At 48.0% G+C, this 23,000-nt stretch overlaps 1 protein-coding gene across 1 annotated transcript in view; it reads left to right on the forward strand.

Moving 5' to 3' along the window:
• Positions 1-23,000, forward strand: part of LOC136577982 (uncharacterized) — a 59,566-nt gene that overhangs the window by 12,573 nt on the left and 23,993 nt on the right. The window contains exons 2-6 of the mRNA XM_066577893.1: positions 13,821-14,165; positions 16,650-16,943; positions 17,418-17,516; positions 18,761-19,138; positions 19,483-19,788. Of these exons, the coding sequence (XP_066433990.1) occupies positions 13,821-14,165; positions 16,650-16,943; positions 17,418-17,516; positions 18,761-19,138; positions 19,483-19,788 (1,422 nt within the window). The remainder of the gene's footprint in view (positions 1-13,820; positions 14,166-16,649; positions 16,944-17,417; positions 17,517-18,760; positions 19,139-19,482; positions 19,789-23,000) is intronic.

Here is a 23,000-nt window from a genome sequence, read left to right on the forward strand (position 1 = left end):
ATGTTAGGATGCCTTTCTCGTGACCCTCGCATTCAACGCATTCTGGCCACTACGGATTACTGGGTGTACACACTGCTTGACCCACGCTATAAGGAGATCCTTCCCAGTCTCATTCCCGAAGAGGAAAGGGGTTCGAGAGTGTTGCTATACCACAGGACCCTGGCGGACAAGCTGATGGTAAAATTCCCATCCGACAGCGCTAGTGGCAGAAGGCGCAGTTCCGAGGGCCAGGTAGCAGGGGAGGTGCGTAGATCGAGCAGCATGTACAGCCCAGACAGTGCAACAGTCTTTAAGGGCCTGGCCAGCTTTATGGCTCCCCAGCAAGACTGTGTCACCGCTCCCCAGTCAAGGCTGAGTCGGCGGGGGCACTGTAAAAGGATGGTGAGGGAGTACGTAGCCGTTCTCACGACCATCCTCGGTGACGCCTCTGCCCCCTACAACTACTGGGTGTCGAAGCTGGACACGTGGCCTGAACTAGCGCTGTATGCCCTGGAGGTGCTTGCTTGTCCTGCGGCTAGCGTCTTGTCGGAGAGGGTGTTTAGTGCGGCTGGGGTAATCATCACAGATAAGCGTACCCGCCTGTCAACCGACAGTGCCGACAGGCTAACACTCATCAAGATGAACAAAGCCTGGATTTCCCCAGACTTCTCTTCTCCACCAGCGGACAGCAGCGATACGTAAGCAATACGTATTATGCACCCGCGGATGGAAGCTACGTTCTCTCTCACCATCCAAAACGGGGACATTTCTGCTTCATCAATCTGTGTCTAATATTCCTCCTCCTCCTCCGGCTCCTCCTCCTGAAACCTCAGGTAATCACGCTGAACGGGCAATTTTTCTTAGGGCCACAAGGCTCACTCATCTAATTTTTCGAAACAATTTTTATATGTTTCAATGCTCTTAAAAGCGTTGAAACTTTAACTTGAACCAATTTTTCGTTAAACTGGGCTGCCTCCAGGCCTAGTTACCACTTAAGCCACATTAACCAAAGCGATTAATGGGTTTCACCTGCCATCTTGGTTGGGCATGGCCAATTTTTACTGAGGTACATTAGTACTGTTGGTACACCAATTTGTTGGGGCCCTCACCTACAGTGTAATCATAGCAATTTGTATGTTCTTCACCTGCACTCATGGTACAGAAGTGTGTGTGGGGTTGGCCTACACTTTAGCTACATAAATGGAACTTGGGCCTTGTCTATACTGCAGCTACTGAAATGGAACGAAGACTGCGCTCCCACTATACTGCTGCTTCGGAATTGTTACTGGGGCCTGTCTTGAGTGCTACTATTGCTGACATGGAACGAAGACTGCGCTCCCGCTATAATGCTGCTAGTGATATGTTAGTGGGGCCTGTCCTAAATGCTACGGCTAAAATGTTACGAATTCTGGGCTCTGCCTATACCGCTGCTAATGGTATGTCTCTGGGGTGTGGAAACAGAGGCTTCCCAAAGACATGATGGCGGCGAGGCCATTTCCCACCAACGCGGTTACTGTAAAGGTGCATATAACCACGGACACGTGTAGAGGACACGTAGTGCCTCAAAAACATCCCCCTCCTCCTCCAACAGGGAAAACAAACATTCTTGGCAAATGCCTTTGCATTGGTTCGTCTGGTGGCAGTCCAAGAATTTCACCTTTACCGACACTACAAGAGAGACCCCCCCACCATCCCCCCGCCACGGCCCACTTAATCCTGGCCACATTCCGAAAACCAACAAAATAAAACCGCGCTACTAGGTCCGCAGTCACCACCACATTACCACCAACGCGGTTACTGTTAAGGTACATATTACCAGTCTGACTGGGGCATGCAGAGACACCTTGACAGAATGAATAGTGTGTGACACATAGGTTCCCCATTGCTATGCCCACGTGTGCAGCTCCTGATGGCGGTGGCACAGGATTCTATTTCTCATAGCCCACAATGCTGTACAGAAGCAATCGCCCCGCCACTTTTAAAGAGGGTCGCTGCCTAGCCGTGCCAACCTCTGCAGTGTGTGCCTGTGGTTCCTCCTCATGGCAGACGCACTTCTAAATAGACATGAGGGTGGTGAGGCATTAGGGCAGCTGAAGGCTGCGCAGGGACACTTTGGTGTGCGCTGTGGGGGGGAGGGGGGCGGTTGGGCAGCATGTAAGCCAGGAGAAGTGGCAGCGGAGTGTCATGCAGGCAGTGATTGTGCTTTGTTGGAGGTAGTGTGGTGCTTAGCTAAGGTATGCCATGCTAATGAGGGCTTTTCAGAAGTAAAAGTTTTTGGGAAGGGGGGGGGGGGCACTCTTGCCGCTATTGTGGCTTTATATTGGGGTCCTGTAAACTTGAGATGCAACCCAACATGTAGCCCCTCGCCTGCCCTATCCGTTGCTGTGTCGTTCCCATCACTTTCTTGAATTGCCCAGATTTTCACACAAGGAAACCTTAGCGAGCATCGGCGAAATACAAAAATGCTCGGGTCGCCCATTGACTTCAATGGGGTTCGTTACTCGAAACGAACCCTCGAGCATCGCGAAAATTTTGTCCCGAGTAACGAGCACCCGAGCATTTTGGTGCTCGCTCATCTCTAATCATAATCTAAATTATGTCACCTCTCTTTCTCCTAGGACTCTATTTAAAGTTGCGTCTATTAATTTTTCTGGATAGTTTTTCTCTAAAAATCTAGTTTTTAGAAGATTGGATTGTTCAATGTAGTTTGTAGTTTTAGTACAGTTGTGTCCTATTCTCTTGTGTTGTCTGTATGGAATATTTGTTTTCCAATGCCGGGCATGGCAGCTATAAAAATCTATATAACTGTTACTATCTACTTTTTTAAAATGCGTAGTGGTATAGATCTTATCTTTTTCATGGCTGAGCTCCAAATCTAAGAAAACTAATTTATTTGCATCGATCTTAACAGTAAATCTCAAATTATAATCATTATTTAAGTTTTTAATAAATTGCTGCAAATCCTCCCTCTCCCCCTCCCAGATGATTATGACATCTATGAATCTTTTGTGAAATTTAATGCATTAATCTACAAATTGACTTTCTTCAAACGAGCCCACATATAAATTTGCATACGTAGGTGCAAATTTACAGCCCATCGCTGTCCCCCGTTCTTGCTTACAAAAATTATCAATAAAGGTGAAGTAATTATTCTCTAAAGTAAATAAAATAGCATCGGAAATAAATTGAACTTGTTGGCTAGGCACCAGCGGATCTTTGGATAAATGTTCTTTTATTGCCTGTAATCCTTTTTCATGCGGAATACTCGAATAAAGAGCCTCCACATCCAGTGAACCCCAAATATAAGATTCTTTCCATTCTTTATCTCTCAAAACTCTCTAAGTGGCCGAATCCTTAAGATATGTAGGAAGGCTTTGCATGTATTTTTGGAGATGTCTGTCTATATACTTCGATAGCCTACTAGTAATCGAATGGATGCCTGCGTTATAGGTCTACCGCGGGAATCCTGACAGTTTTTATGGATTTTTGGAAGATGATGAAAATATGGTGTCTCTGGTTCAATTTGTAATATATATTTACCTTCTGTCTTAGTCATACCTTTTTGTTTCCATACCATTCTGTATTGTGACAAGGGATTTTCGTATGATATCAATGGGATCCTTTTTTAATGTTGTGTATTGTTCCTTATTTAGAATTCTGAGGCTTTCTTTATTATATCTATCTTTATTAGAGATGAGCGAGCACACTTGTTCGAGCATTAGGGTACTCGAGATGCTCCTTACTCGAGACGAGCACCACGAGGTACTCGAGTCAATTCCATTTCCTTCCCCGCATGTTTAGCACCATTTTTTAGCCAATAGATATGTGGGGAAGGCATAACCACTTCCTCCTGTGATGTGCCATCCCTATCCCACCCCCCTGCAGTGAGAGGCTGGTGAGATCAAGTGACCGCCAAGTACTTAAAGCGGTCCCGCCCGTGGCTCGCCTCAGACACACACTGGCAGAGGTTAGGGAAAGTGCTGCTGCTGATATAGGGAAAATGTTAGCAGAGATCCTGTCTTCAAGAACCCCTATGGTCCTTCTTAGGGCTACATCTGACCGTGTGCATTTTACTTGGGGCCTGCTGGGAGTAGTAGTACTAGTAGTGCTTCCATTTTTATATAATGCAGCTAGGCCTGTTTGCAGCCTTTCAGTGATACTTTTTTTTAGCTGCAGTTCCGTATTACGGGATTAGGAGAGAGGCAAGTTTCTGGGCTCCCCAGCTTCATATCACAATTTATGGGTCCGTGTGGTAGACCTTTATTACAAACAGAGCAGTGTTAGCAGGTCCTGTCATGGATGGCAGAAAACGTGTCCAGCAATGTATCGACCACCCAGTCTTCTACGCAGTCCACTACTCCCGGCCTAGGGACTGCAACTCTGAATCCTCTGGCTGCTGCTCTTCCTTCCTCCCAGCCTCCTCACTCCATGAAAATGACGTATTCCGATGAGCAGGCAGACTCCCAGGAACTGTTCTCAGGTCCCTGCCATGAGTGGGGAAAACTGGTTCCTCTCTCATCTGAGGAGTTTGTCGGGACCGATGCCCAACCTTTGCAAAGTTCCCGGAGTCCGGGTAATGAGGCTGGGGACTTCCAGCAACTGTCTCAAGAGCTTTCAGTGGGTGAGGAGGATGATGATGAAGAGACACAGGAGGAGCGCACAGAGGATTCGGAGGAAGAGCAGCTGGACAATGAGGTGACTGACCCACCCTGGTTTGCTAAGCCTACTGAGGACAGGGCTTCAGAGGGGGAGGCAAGTGCAGCAGCAGGACAGGTTGGAAGAGGCAATGGAGTGGCCAGGGGGAGAGGCAGGGCCAGAGCAAAGAATCCCCAACTGTTTCCCAAAGCACCCTCTCGCGGCAAGCCTCCGTGCAGAAGGCTAGGTGTTCAAAGGTGTGGATGTTTTTCAGTGAGAGCGCAGACAACTGACAAACAGTGGTATGCAACCTGTGTCGCACCAAGATCAGCCGGGGAGCCACCACTACCAGCCTCACCACCACCAGCATGCGCAGGCATATGATGGCCAAGCACCCCACAAGGTGGGGCAAAGGACATTCACCGCCTCCGGGTCATACCACTCCCTCTTCCCCTGTGCCACAACCTGCCACACAGATCCTATCCCCCTCCCAGGGTGCAGGCACGAGCGCCTCCTGTCCTGCACCCACTGTCCTCGACCCCATCCAGCAATGTCTCTCAGGGCAGCGTTCAGCTGTCGCTAGTGGAAGCGTTGGAGCGAAAGCGCAAATACGCCGCCACGCACCCACACGCACAAGCTTTAAACATGCACATTGCCAAATTGATCAGGCTGGAGATGCTGCCGTACAGGCTTGTGGAAACGGAGGCTTTCAAAAACATGATGGTGGCGGTCCCGCGCTACTCGGTCACCAGTCGCCACTATATTTCCCGGTGTGCCGTCAGAGGCCTACAGCAGCATGTCTCCCGCAACATTATACGTTCCCTCACCAGCGCGGTTACTGGGAAGATCCACTTAACCACGGACACATGGACAAGTACTGGCGGGCAGGGCCACTATATCTCCCTGACGGCACATAGGGTGAATTTGGTGGAGGCTGGGACCGAGTCAGAGCCTGGGACCGCTCACGTCCTACCCACACCCAGAATAGCGGGTCCTACCTCGGTGCTGGTATCTGCGGCAGTTTATGCCACCTCCTCTAAACCCTCCCCCTCCTCCTCCTCCTCCTCCTACGCAACCTTTACCTCTCAATTAAGAAGTTTGAGCAGCACGTCGCCAACATTCGGTATCGTGCGGCGCAGCAGTACAGCGGTGGGCAAGCGTCAGCAGGCCGTGCTGAAACTAATCATCTTAGGTAACGAGGCACACGGCCCCAGAACTGTTGCAGGGTCTGACAGAGCAGACTGACCTCTGGCTTTCGCTGCTGAGCCTCCAAACGGGCATGGTCGTGTGTGACAACGGCCGTAACCTGGTAGCAGCTCGGCAGCCTCACACATGGGCCTTGCCTGCCCCACGTCTTCAATTTGGTGGTTCAGCAGTTTCTGAAAAACTACCCACACTTGTCTGACCTGCTCGGCAAGGTGCACCGCGCCTGCGCACATTTTCGCAAGTCCACCATGGACGCTGCCACCCTGAGGACCCTGCAACATCGGTTTAATCTGCCAGAGCACCGACTGCTATGCGATGTGCCCACACGGTGGAATTCTACGCTGCACATGTTGGCCAGGCTGTATGAGCAGCGTAGACTAATAGTGGAATACCAACTCCAACATGGGCGGCGTAGTGGTAGACAGCCTCCGCAATTCTTTACCGAGGAGTGGGCCTGGATGGCAGATATCTGCCAAGTCCTCGGAAACTTTGAGGAGTCTACCCAGATGGTGAGCGGCGATGCTACAATCATTAGCATTACCATCCCGCTGCTATTCCTGCTGAGAAGTTCGCTGTAAAGCATAAAGGCTGACGCTTTGCGGTTGGAACAGGAGACTGGGGATGAGAGTATGTTGCTTGATAGCCAGACCACCCTCAGGTTTGTATCTCAGCGTGTTTTGGAGGAGGAGGAGGAGGAGGGGAGGAGCAGGAGGAGGAGGGGGAAGAGACAGCTGGGCACACTGCAGAGGGTACCCATGCTGCTTGCCTCTCTTCTGTTCAGTGTGTATGGGCTGTGGAGGAGGAGGAGGAGGAGGAAGATCCTGAAAGTCATCTTAGTGAGGACAGCCATGTCTTGCGTACTGGTACCCTGGCACACAAGGCTGACTTTAGGTTAGGCTGCCTTTCTCATGACCCTCACATTAGATGCATTCTGGCCAACATGGATTACTGGGTGTACACCCTTCTCGACCCACGGTATAAGGAGAACCTTTCCACTCTCATTCCTGAAGAGGAAAGGGGTACGAGAGTGATGCAATACCACAGGGCCCTGGTGGAAAAAGTGATGCTAAACTTCCCATCTGACAGCGCTAGCGGCAGAAGGTGCAGTTCCGAGGGCCAAGTAGCAGGGGAGGTGCGGAGATCAGGCAGCATGTCCAGGGCAGGCAGGGGAACACTGTCCAAGGCCTTTGCCAGCTTTATGGCTCCCCAGCAAGACTGTGTCACCACTCCTCAGTCAAGGCTGAGTCGGAGGGAGCACTGTAAAAAGATGGTGATGGAGTACGTAGCCGATCGTACCACCGTCCTCCGTGATGCCTCTGCTCCGTACAACTACTTGGTGTCAAAGCTGGACACATGGCACGAACTCACGCTTTACGCCCTGGAGGTGCTGTCTTGCCCTGCCGCTAGCGTCTTGTCAGAGAGGGTGTTTAGTGCAGCTGTGGGAATCATCACAGATAAGCGTACCCACCTGTCAACTGCCAGTGCCGACATGCTTACACTCATCAAGATGAACAAAGCCTGCATTTCCCCAGACTTCTCCTTTCCACCGGCGGAGAGTAGCGGAACCTAAAGATTCTTTTCACTGCAACCGCAGAAAAAAGCATTCTCTATCACCGTAAAAAAAGGGGGAATTAGCTTTGTCAATCACTCTCCTCCTACTCCTCCTCCTGAAACATCATGTCATCATGCTGAGCTGCCAATTTTTCTGCGGCCCAAAAGGCTCTGCTTACAATTTTTTAACAATTTTTCAAAGTTTCAAAAGTATTGATACTTTAACATAAACCAATTTTTTCCACAGGGCTGCCTCCAGGCTCTGTTACAAATTAAGCAACAGCGAGCTGTATCTTTAAAAAATATTTCTGGGTTTCACCTGCCCTCTCGGTTGAGCAATTTTTCAGGGGTACACTTGTACTCTTGGTACACTAATTTTTCCCGCCTTCGCCTACACTCGTGGTCCACCAATATTTCAGGGGTTCGCCTATACTCTTGCTACAGAAGTGTTACTGGGTTCTGCCTATACTTCTGCTACAGAAATGTTACTGGGTTCTGCCTATACTTCTGCTACAGAAATGTTACAGGGGTCTGTCTATACTTTTACTACAGAAATGTTACTGGGGTCCGCCTATGCTTCTGCTACAGAAATGTTACTGGGGTCTGCCTATACCTTAGCTACAGGAATGTTACTGGGGTCTGCTTATACTTCTGCTACAGGAATGTTACAGGGGTTTACCTACACTGTGGGTGCACAAAGACTTCCCGTCGCTGTTTTACCTATCTGGCACAAGTACACTGACTGATTTGGGTAGGGTGCAGAGTGCAGATGGCTTTCCCCTTGCGGTGTCGATTTGAGATATCCGACGCCTACACAGAATGAATAGTGTGTGGACACATGGATTTCCCCATTGCTATGTAACTCTCGGCACCTTGGGTCACACAAGGTGTTGGCTGGGGCCGAGCCTGACCCAGGGCCCCCTCTCATACTTCCCACACAGACTATAGCGGGTCCTGGTCATGGTTTCTTGGCCATGTAATGCGACCTCCTCCTCCTGCTTGGGGTCATGGGATCAGCACTGGGCAACATGTATTTTCTCTCGTTCACAGTTATGCGCGGCACTGGTTTGGGACAAACAAAAGGAGCGTTACTGCATTAATGAGACGTTCACAGCTGTACTAGCATCAGAGTCTGCTCTATGCCCACAATTGCTGAGGGTGTGTGCAAAGACCTATGTCCTGGGGTAAATGCTACTGCGCCAGGTTGGGCCCTTGGAACTTTTTGCTGGTTAATCCAGTCTGGAGCGGTGAAAGCAACCGCAACTTATTAAATGAGATGTTCACTGCTGTACTAGCATCGGAGTCCGCTTTATGACCACCATTGCTGAGGGTGTGTGCAGAGGCAGAGGTCCTCGGCCGAGTGAAAGTCTGCCATGTTTGGGCACTGTAATTGCTTCATGTTTAATACTTTCCTTGGGTTCCTTTGGCTTGCCTATGCTGTGAGTGCCCATTGCGGTGTTTTACCTGTCTGACACTAATACACTGACTAGGGCAGAAAAGTAGGCCGAGGCCCTTCGCAGGGTGAAACTCTGCCCTGTTTGGGTGCTCTGATTTCTTCTTGTGTACTGCCATCTTTGTGCACCAACAGCATAGGCAAGTCCAAGGAACTGAAAGACTTTCCATTGCGGTGTTGAGCTATCTAACACCTACTCAGAATGAATTGTGTGGGGACTAGAGATGAGCGAGCATACTCGTCCGAGCTTGATAGTCGTTCGAGTATTAGCGTGTTCGAGATGCTCGTTACTCGAGACGAGTACCACGCGATGTTCGAGTCACTCATTTTCTTCCCTGAGAAATTTGCGTGCTTTTCTGGCCAATAGAAAGACAGGGAAGGCATTACAACTTCCCCCTGCGACGTTCAAGCCCTATACCACCCCTCTGCAGTGAGTGGCTGGCGAGATTAGGTGTCACCCGAGTATTAAAATCTGCCCGCCCGCGGCTCGCCACAGATGCATTCTGACATAGTTCAGGGAAAGTGCTGTTGATGCCGGAGCTGCTATAGGGAGAGCGTTAGGAGTGATTTTAGGCTTCAAGAACCCCAACGGTCCTTCGTAGGCCATAGAAATCGCAGATCGCACATAGATGCGATCTGCGATCCCTGTTCTCTTCTCTATTTGCGCTCAATGGGGCCGGCGGCAGCAGCGCCGACCCCATTGAGAACATATAGAAGACAAATCATTCTCTGCCACAGCTGTAACAGCTGTGGCAGAGAAGAACGATGTTTGCCCATTGAATTCAATGGAGCCGGCAATACAGCAGGTTCCACTGAAAGCAATGGGCTGCCGGCGATCGTGTGATGAATTGTCGGGAAGGGCTTAAATATAGAAGCCCTTCCCTGCAATTCATCCAGAAATGTGTTACAATAAAAATATATACCGTATATACCGGCGTATAAGGCGACGGGGCGTATAAGACGACCCCCCAACTGTCACCTTATACGCCGGGAATACAGCGGAGCAAAGAATAAAAATCATTACTTCCCCCAGCGTTCTGCGGCGCTGCTGCAGGCTGTCGCTCCCTCCTGGTCCCCGGCAGAGCATTGCTTTCTGGACGCAGGGCTTGAAATCCCCACCTCCAGAAAACACACGTGCCTTCAGCCAATCACAGCCAATGCTATTGTGGCTTAATAGTGGGACCTGTGAACTTGAGATGCAGCCCAACATGTAGCCCCTCGCTTGCCCTATCCGTTGCTGTGTCGTTCCCATCACTTTCTTGAATTGCCCCGATTTTCACAAATGAAAACCTTAGCGAGCATCGGCGATATACAAAAATGCTCGGGTCGCCCATTGACTTCAATGGGGTTCGTTACTCGAAACGAACCCTCGAACATCGCGAAAATTTCATCCCGAGTAACGAGCACCCGAGCATTTTGGTGCTCGCTCATCTCTAGTGGGGACCCATGGATTTCCCATTGCTATGTGACTCGTGGCACCTTAGGTCACACAAGAAGGAGGCTGGGACCGAGCCTGACCGAAGGCGCGCTCACGTGCTTCCCACACAGAGGATTGCTGCATTGTGGAGATGTGTAGAAGTGCTGGGCTGGCACTTGAGTCCCCTTTATGCCCACGTTTGCGGCTCCTGACAATTTTGCGACGGAGGTGCCACGGGATTGGAATGATGATCGTACTTCAATTTATCATCGATTCTCAACAGCATTGTGGGCTATCGCCCCGCCCCTTTTAAAGAGGGTCGCTGCCTGGCCCTGCCAACCCTCTGCAGTGTGTGCCTCCAGTTCCTCCTCATCACAGACATACTTAGAAATAGACATGAGGGTGGTGTAGCTATGAAGTGAGCGTGGGGCATGAGGGCAGCTGAAGGCTGTGCAGGGAAACTTTTGTGTGCGCTGTGGATGCATGGTCGTGTGGGGGGTTGGGCAGCAATTAACCCAGGAGAAGAGGCAGCGGTGTCACCCGCAGGCAGTGATTGTCCTTGGTTGCAGGTAGTGTGGCGCTTAGCTTAGGTATGCCTTGCTAATGAGGGTTTGACCGAAGTAAAAATTGTTAGGGGGGTGACGCCAGACTTTTGCCACCATTGTGGCACCTGGGAGCCTCAGGTGCAGCCATGCACGCTGCCCCTGCCCCCTTCCCTATCCGTTTCTGTGGTGTTTCCATGACTTTCGGATGTTTTCTGGTGTTTTGACAAGTGTTTGACAAATGCTCGAGTCTCCCATTGACTTTATTGGGGTTCGTTACTCGAAACGAGCTCTCGAGCATCGCGGAAAGTTCGACTCGAGCAACGAGCACCCGAGCATTTTGGTGCTCGCTAATCTCTAATCTTTATCCATAAAAACTACCCCCCCCCCCTTATCTGCTTTTTTTATAATTCAATAATCATTATCCTTTAGTTTTTTGTTATTTTCTGTCTTTTTGTTAAATTCCCTTTCATCCTTTCTTCTTTTCCTAATTTATTCACATTCTTTTCTAACTCTGTGAAGTCTTTGAGTACATTAGCATAAAACATTTCTACATATGGTCCTTTATTATCTGTAGGGTAGAAATTGCTTGTTGGTTTGAGGTCTGTTTCAATAGGATCTTTTAAAAATAAATTCTATCTGATTTTCCTCTACTTTATTTTCTTTATTTAAAATAAAATACCGATTTTAAAGTAATTTTCCTAATAAACTGATTTAAATCTACAAAAATATCAAATAGACGAAGATCACTGCTGGGGCAAAAAAAAGTCCTTTTGATAATTCAATATTGCTAGAATTTAATATTTGACTAGAAATATTAAAAATGCCATATTTCACTACTTCTGAATTACTTATTTCCTTGTTTTTATTGTAGTTTTCCTTCTTTCTTTCACTTCTCCTCTTTCCCTCTCTTTTCCCTCTTCTCCGTTTAGGGAATTTTTTTTGTCATTATAGGTGTTTTTGGAGTCATGGTTTTGTTGAAATATTGATTTATTTTGGACCTCGTTACGGGGGGAGTGTTTTTTATGTTGGGATATTTTTTTTTTCTTTCTCACAGGTATTTCTTCTTTCAAACACTGTTGGGGTTGTTCTACATCTGGTCCTGACTCTAAAAAAGGATTGGGTATAAGATTATCCGTAGGGGACTTATTTTCACTACTCGTAATTTTATTTTTATTGTATGCAGAACTTCCTGATACAAGACTAAAATCAGGGGGGGGAGTCACAAGGGGAACTATTTATAAACGTATTATCTACATTAATTATACTACTACTGGAAATTGGTTTGGATCCTATTTTGGCACTTACCAGTGTGAGTACGTTCTTTGCTGCGTTATCTATATTTACTAGAGGGACTTTATCCAAATTACATTTTGCCAAAGGAATGGAAAAAAAACTCCACATACTCATCGTCCCATGTTTTTTTTTTTAACTTCCTTCTTTAAATGCACCCCACTCTCCCTCAAAACACTCCTTTATCGTCTAAACAAACCATGTCCCCCATCCTTCTCTGTTTGCATGGCTACCGTCACCCCCAAGGCGGTTGTCATCCACTGACTAGCCAAAATAGCTCCCACCCCAACCTGATATCACCATCTGTGGGACCCCTACCCCAATTGTAATACTACCTTTCCCTGCAGATGACCCCCACCACTCCTCACCATCAAAGCTTCCTCCGGCTGCCACCAGACCCAGAGCTCCGACGCCCCTCCATGACACTTGGGTATTCCAGGGCCATGTCGCTGCCCATCCGTATGTGGCACACATAACGCTGATCTCGTACAACTACTATCCACCTCATCTACTACATCCACTCTGGGCCCCCTCTGACTGCTGGTGCACTCAGCTGAGCTCATCGTTGCCCTAGGCTGTAATACCTGATGATAGATCAGCTCCCTGACTGGGTCATCGTCAATAGAGCTGACCGTAAGGCCTGCCTCACACAGGGCGTTTGCAGAAATGCAACGTTATTCAACGCTGCATTTACTGCAGATTCCGCCCGGTTTCAGCAGAGCTGGCATTCTTTATGCCAGCATTTCGGCTGAGTTTTCAGTACAGCATCGTCGCTGGTTGGATGCCCAATCACAGCCCTTCATTGACTGTCTAAGCCAAACAGAGACCAACGGCCATGACTTGGACAGCAGCGGCTAGGTGAGTATTACTTTTTATTTTCTCTATCTAGTGTAGCTCAGACTGATTTTCGGTGTAGAGCTTATATTGCAATCCCTCCCCCGAAAAACGGTGTGCGGTTAACGCTGCCAAAAGCGTGGCACCAAGTATTGCCGTGTTTTCAGCAGTGCTGAAACCACTGCCCATTCATTTCAGTGGGCGACACAGGGCTAAAATCTCCCAAAAATAGAACATGCATCGCTGTCAAAGTGCAGCGTTAGACGCTTTGTTTTTAGTCCTGTGTGAACAGCCTAATTGAAATGAATGGGCGCGTTGTACAGCGTTTAGCGCAGCACTGAAAATGCAGCGCTAAACGCTGTACAAAACCGCCTGTGTGAGTGAGGCCTAACTCTGACAACCTCTCTTGACCTATAGGTGGTGCTGCTTCCCCCTCTCCTATGCTTGCCAGCCCTTTCACTGACTGACACCTCACCAAAGGAGCCGGCCGTGACTTCATCAGCATAATTACTGACAAGTGCCGCAGGCCATGCCCCCTGAGAACGAGGCCTACATCCCACCGTCAGACCAGGCAGCTGACCCAGATTCCTCATGGACGGTCTCAACCCCACTACACCTAGCGCTGGGAATGTCTAGGTATATCTCCATCAGCCCCATTACTTTGAGCTGCAGTATACACCACCACCCCTCCATTCAGACGTCTCATCACGTGCAAAGACCAAAAGCTGGGGTTGCTGCCTCTCCCCAAACTCGCATAGAACTGATTGGCTTGCAGCAATATAGCCCTAATGATCATACCTCATCACCTATCCTGTAGAACTGATGTCCTTGGTGGGAAATGTCTTTCATTACAGTTGTCTTGCTATAGTGGTATCATATAAAGCCTATGTAATACTGTGTATTTTTTTAGTCTTCCCATCTACTGGATCCGCCTTTCAAGTCTACGTTCCAACATCCTCAAAAGCGGAGCTGGGAACTAATGTCTCCATACCTTGCACATTCAAGGAGTGCAGCAGTGGAATAACCCAGCAGTATCTCGCCATCGTGTGGGAGTTTGAGGGAAATGTGATCGTACGGTATGACAGCAAGGGGATTCAAAAACAACCAAGGAAATATATAGATGAAAAGAACATCAAAGAAGGAGCTGCGGATTTATACATCCATAATGCATCTATTGGCGACATTGGGACTTATAAGTGTACAGTCATCTGCAGCCCTGAGAGGAGTCACAAGGAGGTTAACCTTACGGTTTATGGTATGTATGCCACGCTGCCTAACAAGCCCTGAAAACTGCTGAGCCATGTGAGCACCATGACCATGTACTACCTCAAGGGGGATTCCGGGACTTTAAAAAGATTGAGGGGCTCAAAATAATATGAAGTGGAAAAAACTCACCTATTCCTGCGGGTCCCCATCAGCGCTGCAGCCCTGCCGCGCTGAACCAGGGAGAAGCAGCAGGTGGTCACATGTTGGGCGCAAAACCACTCAGCCAATCAGTCTTCATTCTTCCATGGCCCCTGACGCCTGTGGTTGGCTGTAAACAGCATGTGACTGCCCATAGCGTCTTCCAGGCTCTGAGCGGTAGGTACCGTGGCTGCAGCGCTGGATGGGAGATGCCGGAATAGGTAATGAATACTTTATTTCTTTATTTTTTTTTTAATTTTGTACTATTTTAAGCTCTTAAAGGTTTTTTGGGGACATTTAAAACATTTTAAGTCACATCTACATGGGCTGATTATCAGGAACAAAAGTTCGCCCTAAAGATCATTTCCCTAATCGGTCTGTGTAAACGTGCAAAAGATCAGCCACCAAACAGCAAACACTTGTTCATCAGCTGACCTGCTAATTTATTCAAGCATAAAATGGCTTGTTGGGCTGTACAGCTTCCCATGTGAACAAAGATGTACAGCTGACCAATGATTGCTCTGTAGAGATGAACAATTGTATTAAGTTATTCACATGGATTATTTTAACCCCTTAGTGACAGAGCTTTTTTTTTCTATTTTCGTTCCCCCCCCCCCCCCCCCCCACACACACACACCCCGTTCCTATTAAAAAAAATTGTAACTCCTTTATTTATCCATCAACGTAGCTGTATGGGGGTTTGCTTTTTGCTGGATGCTTTTTGTATTTTTCAGTGGTACTATGTAATGTACCATATAATGTACTGAAAAACTTTTTAAACATTCTAAGTGGAGACAAATAGATAGAAAATGAAATTCCACACAAACTGCAATAAAAATACCAAACTTAGGGCGCATTCAGACGACCGTATATCGGCTGGGTTTTCACGACCAGCCGATATACGGCATCCCTCTCAGCAAGGGGAGGAAGCTGGAAGAGTTGGGAGCAGTGCTCTGAGCTTCTACCTCCTCTTCGCCCCTCGCCACTATTTGCAATGAGAGGGGGCAAAAGGATGCTTTGATCGCTCTTGCAGTATGATGTAATGCTACAGCATTACATCATCCTGAATTCCGGCAGGCAGTCTATCAAACCAACACACGTGCATGGCTTGATAGGCATTCTGCCATGATAGCCGCACAGCTCCCTGCGAGGGCACGTACAGGACCCCCGAACATTATTCATGAATTTAAATGCTACTGTCAGAATTGGCAGCGGCGTTTTAAGGGTTAACGGCCCCTATGAGCGGTGCAGCAGATCAGAGCTGTTGCCGCTGGGGGTCAGCTGTAAGAAACAGCCAACACCCGAGATGTATGCCAGGGGATCACCGCGCGGTCTCCCTTCATACATGTCCTGCAGACACAGGACCTAAAAACACTATAGGGCTGTCTCTAAGAGGTTAATGTCCAGGTTCTGTCTGTTTGGACCTATTAAAGTCAATGGGGCTTATTTACTATGGAAAATGTGATCACTTTCTTGCGCTAATTAAGACAACTCTCAAGCATGATTTGAGCGTATGTAATATGGGGTTTAAACCCTTTCAGACACTTTTTTTTTTTTTTTTTTCTCGAGCTGTGTCTGACAAGGTGCATTTCTTCAGAAAAGGGGCATGGCTTAAATTGCTCCAAAAAAAAAGGGGGATAATTGTGCCAAACCTTTGGTGCTGTTTTTGGCATAAACTGAAAGGTGGTCTAAACTTAGACTACTTTTAGACCGTATTGGTAAATAAGCCACAAAAGTTGTATTGACATATTCAATACTTTTCACGGACTAAAAGGTCCGTGTAAAAAATAAATAAATAAATAATCGCAGCATGTCCTTGGAACAGAATTGCCCACTGCATTCAAAAAGGGCATTAGAAAAAAAACCCCCACAACATACTCGCATTCGATTGTTTTTTTTTTTTGTTTTTTTTTTCCCCCAAACGCATTGACTTTATTGGGAGTTTTTTATTGCATCATTTGAGCCATCTTCTGTGTTTTTTTTTTTTGTGGAAAGCAGATTGCACTCGAAGACACTCACACTATAAAAACACAAAAGCTGAACACCATTTTATGTAACATGCACACACTTGCAGTCAAATCCGTCAGTTTTTCACAAATGGCACTCGCCTATATAGAAGGCCTTCACAATCCTTTGCCCCATAAGCCTTTCTTCTGCCGTGTATGAAGAGCATTGAATGAGCATCTGTCAATATACTTTGCTGATGAGCACTTTTTACAACGGGCCAATTCTCAGCCTGTGTATATGGGGCATTGCTCCAGTCCCTGTTATCATCCATATGACTAGGGTATTTACAATGTCGTGATCCTTCATTCTATGTCTCTTTTCCCTACAGCTCGTCCGACCATCTCGGCTCTTGATAAAATGACTGTGGGCAATGAGCAGGACAAGATCTTGTGCTCCGTGAGTAGGTTTTACCCCGTACAGATCACCGTGGAGCTGATAAAGGATGGGGCGGTGATGAGCGGCTCGGTTCTGTCCTCTCCTCGCAGGAATGGTGATAAAACCTTCTCCATTAATAGCTCGGTGATATTACCATCTACAGAGAAACCAAAGTCCTTGTCCTGCAGAGTGCGCCATGAGTCCCTCACTGAACCCCTGCTACAAGACATCCAGCTCGTGTATAAGGGTGAGATCCTAACGCTAAGGCTCAGAATGCTTTTTGCTGAAAAATGCCAGAATAAAACAGCATTTTTTCCTGGTAAAATGTTCCATCAGGCATGGCCAGTTTCCATCATTTTGACCAATTCGTAGCACAGGGTTCTTTCCCCTTTTTTTTTCTTTTGCACAAGCCTTAGAATTTTGTTCTATTCAGTTTTTGTTTTTACTTTAACCCTTTTGCTGCCAGGACAATAAGCATCCATGAGATACACAAATGGAACTTGTTATAAAATTAAAAAATCATATTCCCTCATATTTTCAGCAGGTATACACCCAGAACACTATGCTAATGCTAACCGACACTTAACATACACACTATAGCCCACCACGATCACCACTGCATTCAGTGTTCTGCAGATATGACCAGACTAACAATATACAGAATAGTCCAAATAAGTTTAATGTAGGATTTTATATTGGGTTTTATCTTTATTTTCTCCAGACAGTGGCAGTGATAACATTGGCCTGGTTGTGGGTGTGATTGCTGGAGCCGTCATCGTGGTATCGGTGATTGCTGCAGTTTTATACAAGAGGAGATCAGGTAATAATATTTATATAGCTACAACATTTTCCGCAGCGCTGATAAGACAGGGGGAACAGATAATACTAAAGATAATGGCATGATATAGAAAGTAAAGGGGCTAGAGATGTGCCCGGTATGGCGAGTTGGAGAGTGTGGGATGCTATACATAGACAATGGTCAAATTGAGCCATATAGTGGCTGCATTGATATGACTGCAGGGCGCGGTTGATTGCAGCTAGCAGGGATTGCAGTCACTAAGACAGGGAGCATGTTATCAGACGTAAAGAGAAGTTTGGTTTTGAGGGTTTGGTATGCCTCCCTGAAGTAGTGTGTTTTTAGAGCATGCCTGAAGTTTTGTGTGTCAGGGATTGTCCGGATAGTTTTGGGTAGCGCATTCCAGAGGACTAGTGCTGCTCTGAAGTCTTGGAGGCGGAAATGAGAACTTGGAGTTAAAGGGATGCTTATTTTGAGCTTGTTAGCGGAGCAAAGGGCCCGGGCTGGGTGGTGGATTGAGATGAGAGAGGCAATGTAGGGCATTGCGGTGCTGTGGAGGGCTTTATAGATGAAGGTAGTAAGTTTAAATTGAATTCTGTATTTAACGGGCAGCCAGTGCAGTGACCGGCACTGGGCAGAGGCGTCTGAGTAGCTGCTGGACGGGAAGATGAGCCTGGCTGCCGCATTCAGGATGGATTGGAGAGGGGAGAGTGAGGCGCGGGGGAGGTATGTTAGAGAGCTCACAGTGAATGTAAGGTTGCAATTATAAGGAATCACTTAGGGGATAACCACACTACGTATGTTCAGCCCCATCTATGTCACATACTGTGTTGAAAAGTGCATCCCGGCCAAACCATGGGTCTCTGCACCCAAAATCAGAGTATCGTAAACTTGTATGATGCTATGAGTTTGGATTTGGAGACCCGTGGTGAGGCTGGAACACACTTTGGAACTTCATACATGAAACAGATGGAGCTAAGGACAGTGTGGTAGCCCCTTAGTGTGCTGGAAATGTTTGTGTGATGGCTGTAGCATGCAATCAGGAGACCGATACAGCCAGTGCAGAGAGGAGGAGCTGTGGAGCCGATCACTGCTGAAACCGCAGAGGACTTCAGGGAGAAGACCACTAGGTGCAGAATGGAACAATTTGCATGTCTCCACCTCTGGTGTGTGGCTATGTGTATTATGCAAGTGGCGTGGACATTCAATATAAGTCAGTGCTTGCGTTCCAACATCCTGTAAAATTAAAATTGCTCTATTTTATACAGGATCCTCAGACGTTCTAGTGAATAAAATTCATGGCACCAAAATGATGGATGGTGAGAACGGCTCCCTGTATTGTACTGCTTGTAACTGTTCTCAGGAGACCCAGGTACAATGGATCATCCAACACAAAGATGGCACAACGTGTGATATCACTGAGAAGAACTCGGGAGATACCGAGGAAGGACAACCGCTAATGTCCATGGAGTACAAGGTGTCAACTGAGAAGGTGCCCAGCCAAAAGAGGAAGTCTTGTTATGACATCACCACCACACTGTCCTTCATTCCTTCAGTATCCAGACATCTGGGGTCAACTGTGACCTGCAGATTTACTACCAACAAGAAATCTGAAGAAGCAACTCACAAGCTCAAAGACATTTATGGTGAGATACCCCAAGGGGTTTTCTGTGACTTTTCAAAAAAAATGGGCATCACAGAAATATAATGATAAACTAAACAGTACACACCAGTTAAATGTTCTTGCAGCAGTCACATGCCATTCATGACCATATCACTGCTGAAGTTAGTGATTGGCTGAAACAGTCATGTGAACAATGAATGGCACATTACTGCTGCCGACAGATCTGAGCAGCTGGACTATGGGGACATTTAATGGGTGAGTAGTGCTTGTGGTTGTTTTTTTGGCCCATTCTCTGCCCACAAACCTTTTTTTCTTTTTGTCTCAAACCTCTTTAATTTTTAAATCTATTGATTTTGTTTTCTGCAGCTAAACCTCAGTTCATGGAGTCGCTAAGGTTCTCCATTACTGACCAAGGAGATGTCCAGCTGTCAGCCAGCTTACTTAGATTTTATCCCCAACCACTGCAGATCAGTTGGACATCTAAGAGAGGTCAGTCACAAGAGAAAATTCCATCCGATGAGGAAGATATGAAGAATCCTGATGCCACGTTTACCCTCACTAGTAAATGTACGGTTTCTGGAGAACTTTTCAAGGACCCGATGAATAAAGTCACTGTTACTTGGAAGCATGAATCCATTGACAACCCTCAATTCAAGGAGATCTCTGCCAAAGGTAAAGGCTTATCCCACAGAGTCCATTACTGGCCCTTACTTTATTCCCAACATCTACTGATTGAATTAAGCACCATTTACATGGGACGAACTGTCGGGCAAACTATGCCTGACAGTGTGTCCTAGTGAAGCTTGCTCCTGTGCTGCTGCATCGCTTAAAGCGCGGCCAACAGGGAGGCGGGGCGTCTGGGGAGCGCTCTTTGCCCGCCCGCCTCTATTCACTATAAACAGCTAGTCATTCTGTCTCTGCATGCATTTACACGGGATGACTATTCAAAACCCCGCGGGAGCATGAGAATTTAAACACTGAACGATGATCGCCCCAAGTAAATGGGCCATTAGTCTTTTAGGCCCATTTTGCATGGAACAGTTGGGTTCGGTAGATGAGCATCAATCAATAAGATCAGTGCTTTTCTAACAGGCCTTCACACAGGCTGACTCAGACTATCTGGGTAGGAAGAATCGTTAAAATTGTCCGTCCCCACAGAGCTGTCATTGTTCAATCGCACATCTCCCATCTCAAGTAGAGAAATGTACAGTCAGCCAGGCATTTTTACTCTTCTAAAAGTTTCATTCGGTGGAAAGCAAGCTGTTGCTCATTCCTTGGCTAATAACTTATCTTTTTGCAGTAGTGCACCAATTTTTTTTTTAAGCATCTAGGCCTGTGAAGGCCATTACAGCTATACAACTCTGTGTGCAGTGCATTAGGCAGAGGTATCATCGCTAAATAGTACCCAAATATTTCCTGGGCCACTGCAGATCATTGCAGCTATACCGTTCTGTGTGTGCAGTGCCTTAGGCAAAGGTCTCACTCTCATCACTAAATAGTACGCAAATTCCTGGGCCACTGCAGATCATTTCAGCTATACCATTCTGTGTGCAAAGCCTTAGGCAAAGGTCTCACTCTCATCGCTAAATAGTACGCAAATTCCTGTGTGATAGACCTTTATTACAAGCAGAGCAGTGTGAGCAGGTCCTGTCGTGGATGGTAGAAAATGCGCCCAGCAATGAATCGAACCCCCCCCCCCCCAAATCTTCTACGCAATCCACTACTCCTGGCATAGGCACTGCACCTCTGAATTTTCTGGCTGCTCCTCCTTCCTCCCAGCCGTGTCACTCCAGGAAAATGACAGATTCTGAGCAGGCAGACCCCCAGGAACTGTTCTCGGGTCCCTGCCCTGAGTGGGAAAAAATGGTTTCTCTCTCACCTGAGGAGTATGTCGTGACCGATGCCCAACATTTGGAAAGTTCCCAGATTCTGGGTGGTGAGGCTGGGGACTTGCGGCAACTGTCTCAAGAACTTTTTGCTGATGAGGATTATGAGACACAGTTGTCTGTCATTGAGGTTAGTAGTAAGGGCAGTAAGTCCGAGGGAGGAGCGCACAAGGATTCGGAGGAAGAGCTGCTGGACGATCAGGTGACTGACCCCACCTGGCTTGCTAAGCCTACTGAGGACAGGGCTTCAGAGAGGGAGGCAAGTGCAGCAGCAGGACAGGTTGGAAGAGGCAGTGGGGTGGCCAGGGGGTGAGGCAGGGCCATAGCAAAGAATCCCCCAACTGTTTTTCTCTCAGCGCCCTCTCTCGGCAAGCCTCCGTTCAGAGGGCTAGGTGTTCAAAGGTGTGGATGCTTTTTAGTGAGAGCGTGGACGACCGACGAACAATGGTGTACAACTTGTGCCGCACAAAGATCAGCTGGGGAGCCACCACTACCAGCCTCACCACCACCAGCATGCGCGGACATATGATGGCCAGGCACCCAACAAGGTGGGACGAAGGCCATTCACCACCTCTGGGTCCAATCCCCTCGGCTTCTTCTCCTGTGCCACAACCTGGCACACAGATCCAATCCCCTGCTTGTGGAAACTGAGGCTTTTAAAAACATGCTGGCGGCGGCGGTCCCGCGCTACTCGGTCCCCAGTCGCCCGTATTTTTTCCGGTGTGCCATCCCCGCCCTATACAAGCATGTCTCTCACAACATTAACCATGCCCTCACCAACGGAGTTACTGGGATGGTCCACTTAACGACAGACACGTGCACAAATACTGACGGGCAGGGCCACTATATCTCCCTGACAGCACATTGGGTGAACTTGGTGGAGGCTGGGACCAAGTCAGAGCCTGTGCGTCTGCGCACATTTCTTCAAGTCCACCATGGATGCTGCCACCCTCAGGACACTGCAACGTGATGGAATTCTACACTGCACATGTTGGCCAGGCTGTACGAGCAGCGTAGAGAAATTGTGGAGTACCAGCTGCAACATGGGCAGTGCAGTGGTAGTCAGCCTCCGCAGTTCTTTACAGAGGAGTCTGCATTGATGGCAGACATCTGCCAGGTCCTCGGAAACTTTGAGGAGTCTACCCAAATGGTGAGCGGCGATGCGGCCATCATTAGCATTACCATCCCGCTGCTTTGCCTGCTGAGAATTTCGCTGCTAAGCATAAAGGCCGACGCTTTGTCGTTAGAGCAGGAGACGGGGGATGACAGTATGTCATTTGATAGCCAGACCACCCTCACGTCTATATCTCAGCGCGTTTTGGAGGGGGAGGGAGAGGAGGAGGGGGAATAGACTGCTTTTCACACTGCAGAAGGTACCCATGCTGCTTGCCTCTCATCTGTTCAGCGTGTATGGGCTGAAGAGGAGGAGGATCCTGAAAGTCATCCTCCTAGTGAGGATAGCTATGTGTTGCGTACTGGGACCCTGGCACACAAGGCTGACTTCATGTTAGGCTGCCTTTCCCGTGACCCTCGCGTTAGATGCATTCTGGACAACACGGATTACTGGATGTACACCCTTCTAGACCCACAGCATAAGGAGAACCTTTCCACTCTCATTCCCGAAGAGGAAAGGGGTATGAGAGTGATGCAATACTACAGGGCCCTTGTGGAAAAAGTGATGCTAAAGTTCCCATCTGACAGCACTAGCGGCAGAAGACGCAGTTCCGAGGACCAACTAGCGGGGGAGGCGCGGGGATCAGGCAGCATGTCCAGCGCAGGCAGGGGAACACTCTCCAAGGCCTTTGCCAGCTTTATGGCTCCCCAGCAAGACTGTCACCACTCCCCAGTCAAGACGGAGGGAGCACTGTAAAAAGATGGTGAGGGAGTACATAGCTGATCGTACCACCGTCCTCCGTGATGCCTCTGCTACACACAACTATTGGGTGTCAAAGCTGGACACGTGGCACGAACTTGCGGTGTACGCCCTGGAGGTGCTGT

Source organism: Eleutherodactylus coqui, chromosome 8 (genome assembly GCF_035609145.1).
Source record: "Eleutherodactylus coqui strain aEleCoq1 chromosome 8, aEleCoq1.hap1, whole genome shotgun sequence".
Lineage (NCBI taxonomy): Eukaryota > Metazoa > Chordata > Amphibia > Anura > Eleutherodactylidae > Eleutherodactylus > Eleutherodactylus coqui.